At 43.9% G+C, this 15,723-nt stretch overlaps 1 protein-coding gene across 1 annotated transcript; it reads right to left on the bottom strand.

The window, feature by feature from the left end:
• Window positions 1-6,561: 6,561 nt before the first annotated feature.
• On the bottom strand, window positions 6,562-9,185 carry SOX2 (SRY-box transcription factor 2). The gene has a single exon (XM_040480856.1). The coding sequence runs from the start codon at window positions 8,642-8,644 to the stop codon at window positions 7,679-7,681; it is 966 nt and encodes a 321-aa protein (XP_040336790.1). The 5' UTR covers window positions 8,645-9,185; the 3' UTR covers window positions 6,562-7,678.
• Window positions 9,186-15,723: the final 6,538 nt, after the last annotated feature.

Raw genomic sequence — 15,723 nt, 5'->3', positions numbered from 1 at the left:
GACATGGTATCAGAACCAGAAAACTTTTGGAAGTCCAATTTTTAATCCACTGCTGAAACTCATGTAAGGCCAAATAAAATAAAGCTGCAGTGTACTTTGTAAAGGCTTTGGTGTGATTTGTCCAGTGTCTCAAAATAAAACAAGCATAAAACAAAACAGCAACAAAAACCCAACTCATTCAGAGCTCACAGCAAACTCTAGCTAGCAAATCAAATCACACACACACACACACACACACACACACACACAGAAGGGTTTGCCTGTGAGCTTCGGTGGTGTGGTGGGTGGTGTTGCCTGTGTGACTGTTTACGTGCCTAAGACTGGCTATTCGTGTTTGCTTATACTCTGGGGGGCAAGAGCGTCAGTCTCAAAAGCTGGGGCTGGCTGGTGGGGATGGAGACCGGCTCCACTGGCCTCACCCTGCAAGTGTACGGATTGCCCTTTCTGGAACACTCAAACGAATCATTTCATCCCTGAGGCCCTGCAGACCCTGACGTCACGAGGTGGGGGTGGGGGCGCAGTCCCGCTTCTGGCCTGGCCGCCAGCGATAAGAACCCTTGGGAAGAATTCACCGCTTCTTTTAATACAGTAATTATTTTTCTGCCTTCTGCGGGTGGGGGCGGCTCCTGCCCAGAATGCCGGCATCCCTCCCTTCAAGAAGATGCCCAGGGATGGCAAGTTTGCAGGATAACTTCCTAGGCCAACCTGAAGCCAGAAAGAGAACTGGCAAAGGAAGCAGGGTCCGCTGAAGAAGGCGAATTTCACCTGCTAAGGCCAGAGAGGAGGGCCTAATTTCTGGATTGATCTCTAGAGTCTAAAATGGGAACCTCTTGCCTTCCCTACCACCTAACTCCGTTGGACTGTAAGAAAAGTAGCAGCCATCAATTAATCCCATTTTGCGTCAGTGGCCTTGTACTCCTTTTCTCCTGGGTAAAGATGTATTATCCCTATTTTACAAATAGGACATGGATGTATCCTCCATCCCTATCTACTCTGATCCTGGAGGGGCCCAATACTCCGGTGCTCCAGGGAGCCCAAACCACTCCTGTGGTTACCCACAGCCACGTCAATTTCAATTCGTAGCCTCTGGCATCGGCAAGTACTAAGAGCTTGATTACTAATGGTGAGCTTTGGCACCAATCAGGGGCACACAACCTTTTAAAAGTAAAGGACTGAGGGGGAGAGGGGAGAGGAAGGCAGGACTCAAGTAACACAATCTCTGATTTGGGAGGTTTGGGGCCTAGAACCATCCTTGGGGTCACGGGGTCAACATGGGGCCTGCTAGCGCTGAGGTGAGGGAGGTAGAGAACTCCGGAGTAAGCGAGAGGGCCCACAACACCTCCGGAGACATTCCAGACTTGGGCGACGCGCGACCGTCCAGAGCTAAGAGAGGGAATCGGGCCGTTTTGGCAGGGTCCGGTCGGAGAAAACTTGAGCCCTACGCAGCACCTTCCCAGGGAGCCCCATGGGAGCCTCGGCTAGGGCCACGGTGACGTCAGGTCCCCGGTCGGCGCTGGCCCGCCTCAGCTTCCATCTGCCCGCGCAGCCGCTCCGGCGCGGGCTGCGGCGGGCTCCCCAGGGCAGGCGGGTGGGAGGCCCGAGCGCTCCCGGCCCTGCGCCGCGCCCCGCACCGAAGCCCAGAGAGGAAGGCAGAAGATAGTTCAAAGCGCCGAAATCTTTACTAACAGCGCACACTTCTTTCTGTGAGTGCAGATAGACGAGGGTAATGAAATGAACGACTCCTTGAAGGTTCTAAATCACCTGACACTTCTTTGCAAAGTAGAGCAAGCATCTCAAGTCCAAAAGCCCAGAAGCAGCAAATATCTTTGCGTCCTGAAATGAGAGGACGTTCTATTTGCTTTTGAAGAGAAACTGAATACACCACTCAAGGAAACAGAAATATCACTATTACACCAAAATATAAAATAAAATCCATCTAGACCTGCATGCAGAAAGAGTTCTCTGCCATGGGAAATCTTGGCCTTGTCTTAGTAATCCATTCTCCCAGAGATGTCTCATAGGTTAAAAAAAGAAAGTCAAGTCCATTATTTCCTAAAAGCTACAGAAGCAAAACAGAACCACTGAAAACAAGAATTGTAAAATTGGACAGCATTATAAGAAGGAAGAGTGGTTACAAGTCTCCCTGGGTGATATCAGAGGCAGGTTTTCCCAGGAAGTTTTTAATAGAAAATAACTATGAAAGACACCAAACTAATTCTCTGGTTTGGGCAATTTCTCTGTCTTTGGAAAGCTCCTTCCACAGCTGCTTACTCTAAAACTCCAGAGGCTGTGTCCCTTTGAATTTTATGCACACTTTCACAGTAAAGTTCAAGTGTTTCTCCCCCTTCTTCTGGCTTTATGGGATCTACCTCATAGACGAGGTCCCTAAAGAAATACACCAACCATCTTCCAACTTCAGTCAAAAAAAAAAAGCAAAGGAAAGAAATAAATCAACCCTCATCCTCAATCTCACTTGTGGCTGTCCAAGGCAGTCTTTACTCTGAAAGCAGGAAAAGGCAGCATAAAAAACGGAGTGAGATGCAAATTATTTTAAGGCAATAATGGGGTGTGTGTGTGTGTGTGTGTGTGTGTGTGGAAAGTGTTGGAGAAGTGTTAATTCAAGTCTCTGCTAAAGCTCATGGCAAAGGAAACTCTTTCCATGAATCAAAATATGAGGACCTGTTTTACAAAATTCTCCAAGAACCAGAAATAAAGGGAAGAGGATATAAAAAACTCTTTCATTACAATAAATAAATAAATAAGCAGTGCCAACTAGCAGACGACCAAACCACAGTCAAACTTCAATCCCAAAGCAGTTAGCTATAAACTGTTAGCAGTTGAAAAGTAAACCTGTGCACACAAAGGCACTGTTTAATTTTCTTCTTGTAAGGGTTCTAAATGAAGACCCAATCACTATGCAGTTAAGCGGTATTTCTTGTCCCCCTGAGGCGCTGATCAGTTCTTTTTAATGTGAGAAAACTGGCGACTCAAAACCCGTCAATGGAGCTCCCACAACAAAAGTTCTGAAAAGCTGAATGAATTGGGTTTGTAATTACTGCATCCCGTTCCCCCACCCCTTGCAGCTTATCTCTTATTCATTCACCTTATATTATTGTCAAGGAATCTTACTCTCAAAATCATTCCCTTACCATTTTACCCAGGGCCACGGAGGAACTTATGACAGAGCAGAAATGGAACACTCACCAGGTCCCCCCTCACCCCACTACACCTGGAGGTGTTCAAGCCAATAGGTGGGGAGGGAAGGAGGGACTATCTCTTACCCCAATTTACTGAGTGTACTAGAACTCCGCGTACTCAGCCTATGGAGACTTCCATTTTAAAACCCGAATTTTATTGGCAAACAGCAGTGTGTGCCCTTTCTAAATTCAGAACCTGCCTGAGTCTCTGAAATCCTGTGACATCTCCACTTAGAAAAGGCAAAGGTTATAAATAATTTCCCTCCCCTCTCTCCCTAAACTGCAAGGCCCTAAAAGACCTTGCCAGACGTGATGTAGAATCTAAGATAACTTACTATGTTCTTGTTTCCTTCTTTTAAATCAAAACCAGCAAATGAAATAGAAAAAGAAACTATAATCCCCCCCCCCCCCAACTCTCAGCCCAGGAAAAGGTTTTATGAAAAAGTCAGCTTCAGAATGCCAGGGCTCTGTGTGTATTTCAATCCAAGGCATGGCTGATGGAGAAGATTCTCCTGAGATTTCCTACTCTAAGAATGTGTCGGTTCTAGAAATAAGTACAGCTATTACAACCAAATCTACTAGCAGACTAAATAATTAATTGAAGCGTTGCTCTTTGACCCTGGAAAAGTCCAGTAGGGACACGTTTATAGTAATAATACCTCCGAATGAGCCCTTGTCAAATATTCATTTAGTGGTTAATGTGAGCCATTTTCCCCTGGGACCGTCTGTAATACCAGCTTCCCAGCATTGGCAAGAAACCTTGCTAATCTACTACAGCTCAGCAAAATATTTTAACGCTCTTTATTTAAAGTGGGGGCGGGGAGCACGCGGAGAGAAAAAAAATTGCAGAGGGAACAAACTATAATCTCATCCCTCTACACATTTCCATTCCATGTATAAGTTTAACAAAACATTAAATTCACCCCCTTTGACTGGAAATTGAATGGTTTTAGTGAATAGAATAATATCCCAAGGAAGAAACTGAACATTCAACAACTAACTTCAGCACTGAGAGATAACCATCTCTGGGAAAGTTTATGGGTTTATCCCCTTCTTGGAAATCACATTATAATTAAAATACTGTATGTTCACTATTAATCTAGTCATGAAACTACACATCTTGGGGAATCATTTAATCCAATCAAATAAATGATGAAATATATACCACTTTCCTCAAATGCAGTTTATAAAAAGAATGTATTTAAGAACAAAATAATTTGGCTTTCAGTTAGGGGATATGGAGGAATAGGAGGGAAAATGGGAGTTCTCTTGTTTTAGGCAGAAAGTGACAATCACTCAAAACTAGTTCAACTTCCTGAAATTGCTCTCTTCCCTCTTGCAAAATATTTGAACCTGAGCATTTGGCCAAAAAGTTGTTGCTTTTTTTAATCTGATCCTGTGGGTTCTTTTATTTATTTATTTACTTTAATATATATATATATATATATATATATATATATATATTTTTTTTTTTTTTTAAGAGAGCCTGGTGCAGTGCAATTACTCTGAATGCAATACATATTTCTAATATATCTCTAATTTTTCAAATATATACACACCATATAGTTGATTGGCTCAAATTCCGAGAATATCCTCCCCACCCCCCAGCAAGATCATTTGGATCTTTATTCAAAGTTTCTTTTATTCGTATGTGTGAGCAAGAACTGGCGAATGTGCTCATTACCACGTGAATAATCCGTATATGCATTACAATGGCTGGCCAGGCCGGGGGAAATTCTTTTAGAGTCTCTGCATTAATTAGGGGGGGAAATGCCTCGCTTAGAATTGGGAACTGGCATAATAATTGTCCTTTACCCTAAAATGAGGATTTTAAGAAAAGAAATAAATAAAAACCAATACACGCCTAAAATAAAGCAATCCATATGAAATAAAAATACAGAAAGTATGAGGATATTTCCAGCTGAGCCCAGAACTGATATTAGCAACACCACGAGAAAGGAATACTTTCTTGGAAAAGGCGAAAGTGCACACCAACGGGTTGAGCTAACTTAGTGGCTGCAGCCGGTATTTTACTCAAGGGTGGAAGGCGCTGCCGGATTCCAACTTCTCCAAAGTTGTAGCAAGTTGACACAACAAGCCCTTGAAATGTGGGTAGCAAACCCACGCTCTTAAGTATGCCTGACTCCTGTTTCCTGGTCCCTTGTGGTGGGGGAAGATGAGCGAGGTAAGCAGTAAATAAGGAAGAAAAGTCTCTGAGTCGGTCTTACAGATTCTCCGGCTGCGCCAAAGCGCGGGTCGGTTGTGATGTAGAAACATCGTTAATTCAAAGACCGTGGCGATCCCCCCAACTTTTTCGCTCCCACTGTGGACAACTAGAGTCTTTCTTTACCTTTCCTAGGGCAAAAGAAAACAACAAATCCAATCTTGTTTCCCCACCCCTTTCCCCTCCCCCTACTTCTCTACTACCGTAGTAAAACATGGTTAACAGATCAAAAGCATAATCATCTCCAACTGTGATTAGCCCGGACAAAGTAAAATATCTACCTCAGAGTTGATTGTTTTCTTCTTTAATATGGCTGTTGCCTGGCTTCTCTTTTGCTTGTTATCAGCTGCAGAGATATCCGATTTGGGACTACAGGCTTGGACCCGCGCTGCCAATTTAAGAAATGGAATTCGTGGAGGGAGAGAGAGGAAAAAAGAAAATAAATAATAATAATAATAAATAGCCGTGATAAGTCGGGGGGGGGGTTGTAAGATGCTCTTTGCTTTCCCTCTCCCCTAAACAGGAGAATGTAGAGGAGAAAGTTTATGAAGTCAAGGAACAAAGAAAGCAAACCACTTGTTTCCTCTCAAACAATAGCAGGGCTGAAGTAATCCAAACACCCACCCAGCAGATGAGCACTTTGCATGTCTAGTTTGTAATTATTCCGATACAAGAAGCATCATTTTCCCTTATAACCAGGTTTCCAAAGGGCCATTGTGCATTGAAGAAAACGAAAACAAAACCAGCCAACCTGGTTCTGATTTGGCTCAATACCCCATCTGCTGAGCCACATGAAAATTTTCAGAATTGACTCCTTCTTTCTGGCAACAAGTGGCATAAATCAGTTTTAAGTATAAGTCCCCATCATGCTTATTCATGCTGCTTAGAAAAGGAGGGGGTGGATTTACAATATATGTCTCTAGTTTCTATTTTAGAAATGACACAAGCATTTCAATTTTTTGAGAGTACTTATTCAGTTAATCATTCAGACATTTATTTGTTGCAGTTAACATTAGCACATGCTACTGGACTAGAATATCAAGGTTTTAGATATTTTGCTTTCCTGGCTGAGCACAGTATATACCCCGAGGAGTTATGTATAATCAGTGTTATCCAAATAAATGAAAGACTCAAACATAATTTCAGTGTCCATATTTCAAAAATTTATTTATCTCAAACTGTGCATAATGGAGTAAAAACTTAAGTTGAAAATGTACCTGTTATAAGGATGGTATTAGTTCAAATATATACATGGATTCTCGGCAGACTGATTCAAATAATACAGAGCCGAATCTTTAAAATACAACTACGGAAAATAAAGGGGGGGGGAACCTTAAAATATCACAATAAATTTACAGAAATATTACAAACCATAAGAAAATATTTCAAACACAGTAATTTCATGTTGTTGTTGTTGTTGTTTTATCTGAACAAAATGGAAAGTTGGGAAACAAAAGCTATTATAAATTACCAACGATGTCAACCTGTATGGCCATTTTTGCTTTTAACAGTAAGTTAAAAAAAATTTAGTACAATCTAAAACTTTTGCCCCTTTAAAGACCACGGAGATGGTTTTGCCAGTACTTATTCTAATGTTTTCCTTTTGTACAATTTTAAACAATTAAAATGTCCAAATCTGAATAATTTTCTTCTTTCCACGTTTGCAACTGTCCTAAATTTCAGCTGCAGAATCAAAATTCAGCAAGAAGCCTCTCCTCGAAAAATATTGGCAAATTCTCAGCTTATAAACAATGGACATTTTGATTGCCATGTTTATCTCGATAAATACTGTACAAAAGTTGCTTGCAAATATTAAAACATTTTTTTCGTCGCTTGGAGACTAGCTCTAAATATTATTGGTAAAGACTTTTGCAAACTTTCTGCAAAGCTCCTACCGTATCACTAGAACTTTTAAAAAGTTTTGCGTAGTTTTCTTTCCTCCAGATCTATACAAGGTCCATTCCCTCGCCCTCCCCACCCCACCCCCCTGGTTTCCTCTGTACAAAAATAGTCCCCCAAAAAGAAGTCCAGGATCTCTCATAAAAGTTTTCTCGTCGGCATCGCGGTTTTTGCGTGAGTGTGGATGGGATTGGTGTTCTCTTTTGCAGCTGTCATTTGCTGCGGGTGATGACTTTTTTTTTTTTTTTTTTTGAGCGTACCGGGTTTTTTTTTTTCTCCATGCTGTTTCTTACTCTCCTCCCATTTCCCTCGTTCTTCTTTGAAAATTCCTCCCCCCCTCTAGTTCACTGTCCAGCCCTCACATGTGCGAGAGGGGCAGTGTGCCGTTAATGGCCGTGCCGGGCACCGGGCCGCTCTGGTAGTGCTGGGACATGTGAAGTCTGCTGGGGGCGGCGGGTTCCGGCACCTCGGCGCCGGGGAGGTACATGCTGATCATGTCCCGGAGGTCCCCGGCCTGGCAGGGCGCCCTGGAGTGGGAGGAAGAGGTAACCACGGGGGGGCTGGAGCTGGCCTCGGACTTGACCACCGAGCCCATGGAGCCAAGCGCCATGCCAGGAGTGCCCTGCTGCGAGTAGGACATGCTGTAGGTGGGCGAGCCGTTCATGTAGGTCTGCGAGCTGGTCATGGAGTTGTACTGCAGGGCGCTCACGTCGTAGCGGTGCATGGGCTGCATCTGCGCGGCGCCGTGCGCGTTGAGGCCCGGGTGCTGCGGGTAGCCCAGCTGGTCCTGCATCATGCTGTAGCTGCCGTTGCTCCAGCCGTTCATGTGCGCGTAGCTGTCCATGCGCTGGTTCACGCCCGCGCCCAGGCCGGCGCCCACCCCGACCCCGCTCGCCATGCTGTTGCCGCCCGGAGCCAGCAGCCCGCCGGGCAGTGTGTACTTATCCTTCTTCATGAGCGTCTTGGTTTTCCGCCGGGGCCGGTATTTATAATCCGGGTGCTCCTTCATGTGCAGCGCTCGCAGCCGCTTGGCCTCGTCGATGAACGGCCGCTTCTCCGTCTCCGACAAAAGTTTCCACTCGGCGCCCAGGCGCTTGCTGATCTCCGAGTTGTGCATCTTGGGGTTCTCCTGGGCCATCTTGCGCCGCTGCCCGCGGGACCACACCATGAAGGCGTTCATGGGCCGCTTGACGCGGTCCGGGCTGTTCTTCTGGTTGCCGCCCGCCGCCGCCGCGGTGGAGTTGCCGCCGCCGCCGCCGCCGCCGCCCCCCGAAGTTTGCTGCGGGCCCGGCGGCTTCAGCTCCGTCTCCATCATGTTGTACATGCGGGCGCTGTGCGCGGGCCCGGCCCGCCGGCGGCCGCCGACCCTCGGCCCGGCCGGGACTTTGGGGGGCCCGCGGGCGGGGGGAGAGGAGGAGGGGAGGCGGGCGGGGGTGTCGGGAGCGCAGGGCTCCGCGAGAAAAATCAGGCGAAGAATAATTTGGGGGAAGAAAAGAGAGAGAGAAGCAAACTGGAATCAGGATCAAAAAAAGCGCTTCCCTCCTCTTCTGGCCGATCCTGCCGCCGCCGATGATTGTTATTATTATTTTTTGGAAAGGCTTAAGCCTGGGGCTCAAACTTCTCTCCCTTTCTTTCTCTCTCCTCTTCTTTCTCTCAGTCCTAGTCTTAAAGAGGCAGCAAACTACTTTCCCCCTTTTGCAAACACTCTCTTCTCTGCCTTGACAACTCCTGATACTTTTTTGAACAAGTTAATAGACAACCATCCATGTGACGGGGGCTGTCAGGGAATAAATGGGTTTCCAGCGACCAATCAGCGCGCGGCGGCTCCTCCACTCGAGCCCAGCCTCGCAGCCGGGTTTTGCATGAAAGGGGGCGGGGCCTGCCGCGCCGCAGGCCGCGCGGGGGAGGCGAGGGGAGGAGGGGGAAGGAGGGAGGGGGAGGCGGCTCCCACAGCCAGCCTGCCAGCCACTGAGAAACCTTTGTATCCCCTCTCGCAGCAACAGGTCACACCACACGCCTTTTCGAAGGAAGTGGGTAAACAGCACCAAGACTGCGATTTTTTTTCTTCTTCAAACTTAATATTGATTTACTTTTTGCTGCGGGCTGCTGAAACGAGGAAGGGGCGCGAGAAGCCGCTAAGGTGTGGGGGTGGGGCACGGCAGAGTGGGTGGTTCAGGACGACTGTCCTACTAGTATTTCAGGAAACAGGCGGTGCAGGAGTTGGTGTGTCATTGTTGTCCCGCTCCTCCGCATGCTCCCCCCCGCCACCGCCGCCCCCCCCCCCTCCCCCGCTCCAGCCTCCTCGGTGCTTCTGCCTAACCTCGCTCTTCCCCTCGCCCCTGTTCCTCTACAGGTGCCGGCACTAGTTCGCCCCTTTCTTACACTGTCCCGACAAGAAGTTATGAGACGGAAAGCTCAGTGCTCCAAACCCTCCTAGCTGCCACGCACTTTGCTCTGTTTTAAGCATAAATCCTGCTGGGACTCTGTGGCCGACTCCGCACTTGAGGGGAGGCCGGGCCTGGGGAAGCTGCGGCATGCCTGCTGTCCCCTGACCAGCTCGGCTCTGGCCCCGACACTGCGGCTTCTCCCCTTACCCCCAGCCTCATCTCCCACCATCTTTCTCCGTTCAGTCGACAGAAAGGGGATGCCCCCACTCTCCTCCTCTCTCCCCGTTCTCCTCTTGAGCCTCCCCCAAAGCAGGATTTCAGTTGGGCGAGTTTCAAAAGGAGGTTAGGGGAAGAAGGAGATCAACAGAAGGACCTTCAGAAGCGCCTAGAGCAGCGTCGTGTCAACTTCCTGGCATCCCTCGGCAGAGTATGGAGGCGGCATTTGGGCCGCACTCACAAACTCCCTCCCACGCAGAGTTCCCAGGACTCGGGCAGCACCAGCTCTGCCATTCCCCCTTGTGACTTCTACTGTGGTGGCCGCTCTGCCTGGGCCGCCGGGTCTGGGACAGCGCTTGGAGGGGACTCCAGGCCTGGGAGGCCGGTGTGGTGCTCTCCAGGCACAGGTGCAGGCAGTGCAGGCAGGAAGAAGGCCGCCAGGACTGGGGACGGAGGGAGCCCAGCGAGGCCGGGGCTGGAGGATGCGATGGAGGCGGGGGGTAGGGGCTCAGGAATCCCGCCCGCCTAGGACCCAAGAGGGTAATTTTAGCCGCTCTCCCATTGTCCCGACGTAAAGATTTCAATAGGTAGGCGCTCAATGCGGAGAGCAATGGCAGCACGTCCGTTACAAATAGGTAGTTTTGTTTCTCTTGTTGTCGCTACACGGAGTCAAACAAAGCCCCGTCTAAGTTTCCTTCCACTCTCTTGTTGGGATCTTTGTGGCTAAAATGCACTTGACTACAAAGCGGGGGGGGGGGGGGGGGGGGGGGGAAAAAAAAAAAAAAACAACCTGATGCCATTTCTTTTTTATAAAGGGCTTAAACCATGAGGGTTACTTATTTTCTTTCTTCTGTAACACTCTCTCCGCCCCCCTCCTTCCCTGATCTATATACCCTTACTCACCCTAAGAAAATGTTCTGAATAGTATCTGTCGGCCACGTTCCATTTATTATCTTTACAAAACTTTGCATTGTTTTGTTCCTTACTAACCTTCTTCCCATAACCATCACTACCCCCACTCCAACTTCTCCAATCCCTGCCCTCCGGGGCTTTTCTGTTCCCGTCAAACTCAAAATAGGCACGCTCACTGGAAAGCCAGAAAAGTTGAGAAAAGAATCCTGTAGACTTTTCTTTATAAATTATTATTTCCAATCAACCTCCCCTCCCCCAACAGTGTCTTCTTTTTCTCTCAAGTTATGGTTTGTTTTAGTTCTTGGGAACCTGGGAAGGGTGAGACTGGCTTTCTCGAAACGGATAAATATATGGCACTCTTTAAAACAAAATAATGTCTTCTGTTTATTCGAGGTGTAATATTAAGCTAAACAGGGACATGGAGATTAGGAAGAGAAAAGGTTAGAGGCTCGGAAGACAACACCGCAGCCACCAGGCTTTTCAGCGCGTCTGGTTTTAGGGATGTAGCTGGTGCGCCCCCTACTGGTGAATTCGCTTTTCCAAGACTACAGTTTTGCTTTTACCTTTAAAAAAAGGTGTTTGGAAATATTTTTTTTTTTTTAAATGAGGGGACTGGGAGGAAGATCCACTAATTACACGTAATCTAAACAAAAGAAAAGTTAACATATCATATAAGCTATGGAACTAAATCATAAGAATCAGATTTAATTTGCTTAACTTAGAAATGTACATAATATAACCTCCAGATAAGTAGGAGGTTAAACCTTGGGAAAAAATAGGTACAAATTATGAGATTCAACATATGAATGAATTATGATTGTCCAGATGCCACGAAGGGCAGACCAAGCATTCACTTTATGATTGCGTATGCATTGGTCTGCACTTAGTAGCATTATTCTGAAAACTTTAAAAAAGCTTATGGATAATTAAGTTTGAAGGAAAAGAAAAACAAACACACAAACAAACAAACAAACAAACAAGGGATTGATGTGGATAATGGTGTATGTGTATTAAAATAAATATTAATAATGGATAGTTACAGAAGCAAATGTTTGTAATCTTCTCTCTCAAGGGGTAGTAGTAGGAGGCACAAATATTTCCTTGGGATAATATATAAAAGCTTTTATACATTCTCAGATGCATGTGTTTGTGCCTGAACTCTATAATAATGCATTTAAGAGGTTAAAGGGGCTGACTAGGTCTTTTGTTAATTGCTTTTATCATATAAATAAGCTATGGAAATACATTACAATTGTGTTATCATTGGTTGCATTTATTTACAGCTTTATTTTAATTAAGCCTGCTGTACTTATCAAGGCAATAAACTAACTGTGGCTGGCATTTATGCATAATAATGTGCTATGAAAATAAGATTAAAGAAGATGGTGATAGCAGAAACAATTTTCTCATTAGATTTTTTAGAACATATGCATTAAAAAAAAAAATCAGATCACCGGCCACTCTATTTCAATCTAGCATCATCACTGGCCCCTAAATATAATAATAACTATAATAATCACAATAGATGATAGAAGCAGCACTGTTTTAGGTTTATAACAGATGGCTACAGTACTAATAACAATTACACCATTGACTACTAGGGTATCAAAATAAGACTTGGAAGAGGGTGCTTCATCCCTCAAGAATTTAAAAATGTTGCCATTGGCACAATTTATGAAAATTTAAAGTGCTTAATCTAAAGGAAGTATAACATTTCCCTTTCATGGGCAGCAAAAAGCTGTATACTTTTAGAGCAAGATTAGAAATTAAGAACAAAATGCATAACTCATAGGATATTCTGATTTAATTTTGTTTTACTATAGGCCCCAGCCCCAAACCCTTAACTGATTAAGTGTAGCTCAGTTTTATCTTTTGCACTGATATTTCTCTCCTAAACTCCCCTTATCCCTCCTCAAGTATTATATCTGAAGCCAACTAACAATTTTGTGGAGATAGGGGACTGTAGACTTATTTTTTCTTCTTAGTGGCAAATAGAGGTTTAACTTGCAGTAATTAGGTGAGAACTAGCCAAGCATCTTACTATTATGATGCTTGTTAAAAAACGCTTCTTTTCTGCATCTGCATTTGAGTGTGTTCCCTCCTCTCTTAATCTTCTTATGGAAATGAAGGCAAACGGCAGGGAACCTGCAGAGTCTTGGAGAATGTCCTTGTTAACTGGAATTTCTCAGCATTGCTAATTAGCAGAGTTTGACGACCACCAGTATTGGGGGGAAAGCTCTGTTTAACCACTCACAAACCATTCCGAGGAAGAGCAGACTAATTTTATTTTGTAATTAAAATCTGAAAAGGGCCCTATTTGACAGTTAGGGCTATGAGAGTTTTATCTCCCCGTGAAATAATTACTGCCTTGATAACTCAATTTTCTGAAAAATGTCAACTGTGGGCTCCAAAAGTTTTAATTTCATTACGTAAGGAAAAAAAAAAAAGACAGAGAAAAATAGAATAAAATGTACAGAAAGGCTTTCTAATTCTGGAAGTGGTTAAATATATTAGGAGCCAGATTTGGCCAAATGAAGGGCTTTTTTCTCCCTTTTTTTGTTATGTTTCCTCCGGATCCTAACCTTCCAGCCTTCTCCACTGAAAGCGACCATAGCACTGAACAGACTGCAGTGAAAAAGATGATACCGGTAGTGTGGTAAGGGGCATATAAACTAAAAAGAGAAGTACGGCAGGCCAAGAAAAGTTTGTGATTTTAAAAGCCAAAAATAGAGAAAAATTCCAACATGTAGGACAATGCTGGTGCAATCTGGTAAGATGAGATTTTATTGATATTTATCCCGTAACTCTAGAAAACTGAGAATTACAGAGTCAGGAGACTGGTATAAGCCAATTTAAAAAATGTTTCCTTCTTCCAAGTTGCAAAAAAATGTTCCTCCATCACCTCAAATTGCAGTGTGCCACAAGGCTTCCTGAATGATCAACACTTAATTCTTCAAGATATGTGAAACAAACACAGATCAATGAAGGTAAAGAAAAGCATTAGAAAATTTCTTTTCCTTACAAAAGCATCACATATTTTCCAAAAATAATAAGTAAGCCAGAAAAAGTTAGGATATTGAAACTAAGAGCAAAAATTAGAATAGAACTGTGCTGTTATCAAACTTCACTTGCTTTAGACTGTGAAGGATCCCTCGTGAGATCCTAGAGGGGATACTGCAATTTTTATAAAGCAGTTTTCAAAATGAGAGAAATTCTTTCATCTACATTTCTTTCTATTGCCATCTTTTTCTTTCTATTGCCAAACTTGTCAGATTTTGGAAGTGTGAAAAATTATTGACAGGAACTATAATACATGTTTCTAGATGATACACAGAGCAAGCACAGATCTCTATCCCTTTTTTATTTACTAAGACATAAATATGCATATGGATGCATGGTAGATTGGCAATTTAAAATTCCTTAATTATATTTTTTCTTCTTGTCTGTCCCTTCAGCACCTTGCCTTTAATTTCCAGAAGTGGTATTACACGTAACAAATGAACAAGGGGATAACAAATGCTATTTCAGTCCAGACCCAATTTCACCAAATAATTTCACTCAAGGGCTGTAAGGACCCTTGAAACCTAAGGAATGCAGAGCTGCTCTGAATCCAGCTCCTTTTTTTATTCACTCTCTTTCATCTGAATCCCACTGATGAAATAAATACATTTTAAAAAGAATTCAAGGATATAAAGAAAACCAAATATATTTCTCCCTTACTTCAAATTATAGCAACAAAAGTAATATATAATCACTTGTGTATGTCTTCAGGGCTATATATAACAGTCATCATATTGCTTAGAGTATTTCATATATATGTATCTTCTACATATATCCCAGCTCAAATATTTTCTGGAAAAAAGGATTCCTGTTTCACGATTTCATTTCCATTTCTGAATTGTCAAGTAGTTTTAATGTAAGACCTGTCTCTGCACTGCAGCTGTTGTCCAGGGGAAAATGCAGTGTGCCCATTAAATGATCTAATTATTTTAAATAGAAATTCTCTTAAAAAAAAAAAAAAGACAAACTGAGAATTTAAAGAGACTGCTACCAGTGTTTTCCAGTTACATTGACAAAAAATGAACCTATGATTTTGATTTTAAAAATCAGAAGACAGGAATGAAAAACAAAAACAAAACCAAGCCAACAGAGCATCAGGAACTGCAAGTGGCCCAACAAATCCATGGCCCTGTTACACCTCTAAATCATTGCTTGGGAGTCTAAATACATATCTCCCTGACTGACCACGCTATCTTGCACAATTAATCATCCCAAAGGAACAGGGATTCCTTAGAATCCCAATTTTCCAGTGACTAGGATTGTTACCCTAATGTTAGGAAAAAGACAGTCACCATTTTAAATTCTCCGACTGTGATTATTTCATTGAGTTGTGACCACAACCTTTGTGGGAAAACAAACTGAAGCTTCCTTGGGATTTCTCTAGACTATATTAAATGGTACATGAATGACAACCGCAGTGCATGCCAAGCTTCACACTCACTGCACCGGCAATCCACGAAGAAGGGAGAACATTTCTCCCTTCGTCTGGTTCCTTCCAAACTCCTGAAATGGGATTTGTCTTCTTTCTTCTGGAGATCTCATCGTGTGCACTGCTTCTGTGTTACCTTCAAGCCCCCTTTGCAGAAGTACAATCAGACATAATACAAACTCAAAAAGTGACAACACTTTAGAGAGGGCAGAAGGCAGAGGTGTTTGGCACCTCAAAAAGCAGGTTGGGGAAAGAAATTAGATCTGTTAACATGCGTGAGGGACAGGAGTACTATCAAAGGAAAAGGAAGGAAGTCTTTCACCTGTTTGTATGAAAAGAAGCTGAAAGCAAATCATTAAAAAAAAAAAATCACCTACACCATCAGCCCTAAACAAAACT

The sequence above is a fragment of the Herpailurus yagouaroundi genome, unplaced genomic scaffold (assembly GCF_014898765.1).
Source record: "Herpailurus yagouaroundi ecotype Mexico unplaced genomic scaffold, PumYag 159, whole genome shotgun sequence".
NCBI lineage: Eukaryota > Metazoa > Chordata > Mammalia > Carnivora > Felidae > Herpailurus > Herpailurus yagouaroundi.
Note: the sequence above shows the minus strand (reverse complement) of the source record. Positions and strands in the feature narration are given on the sequence as shown.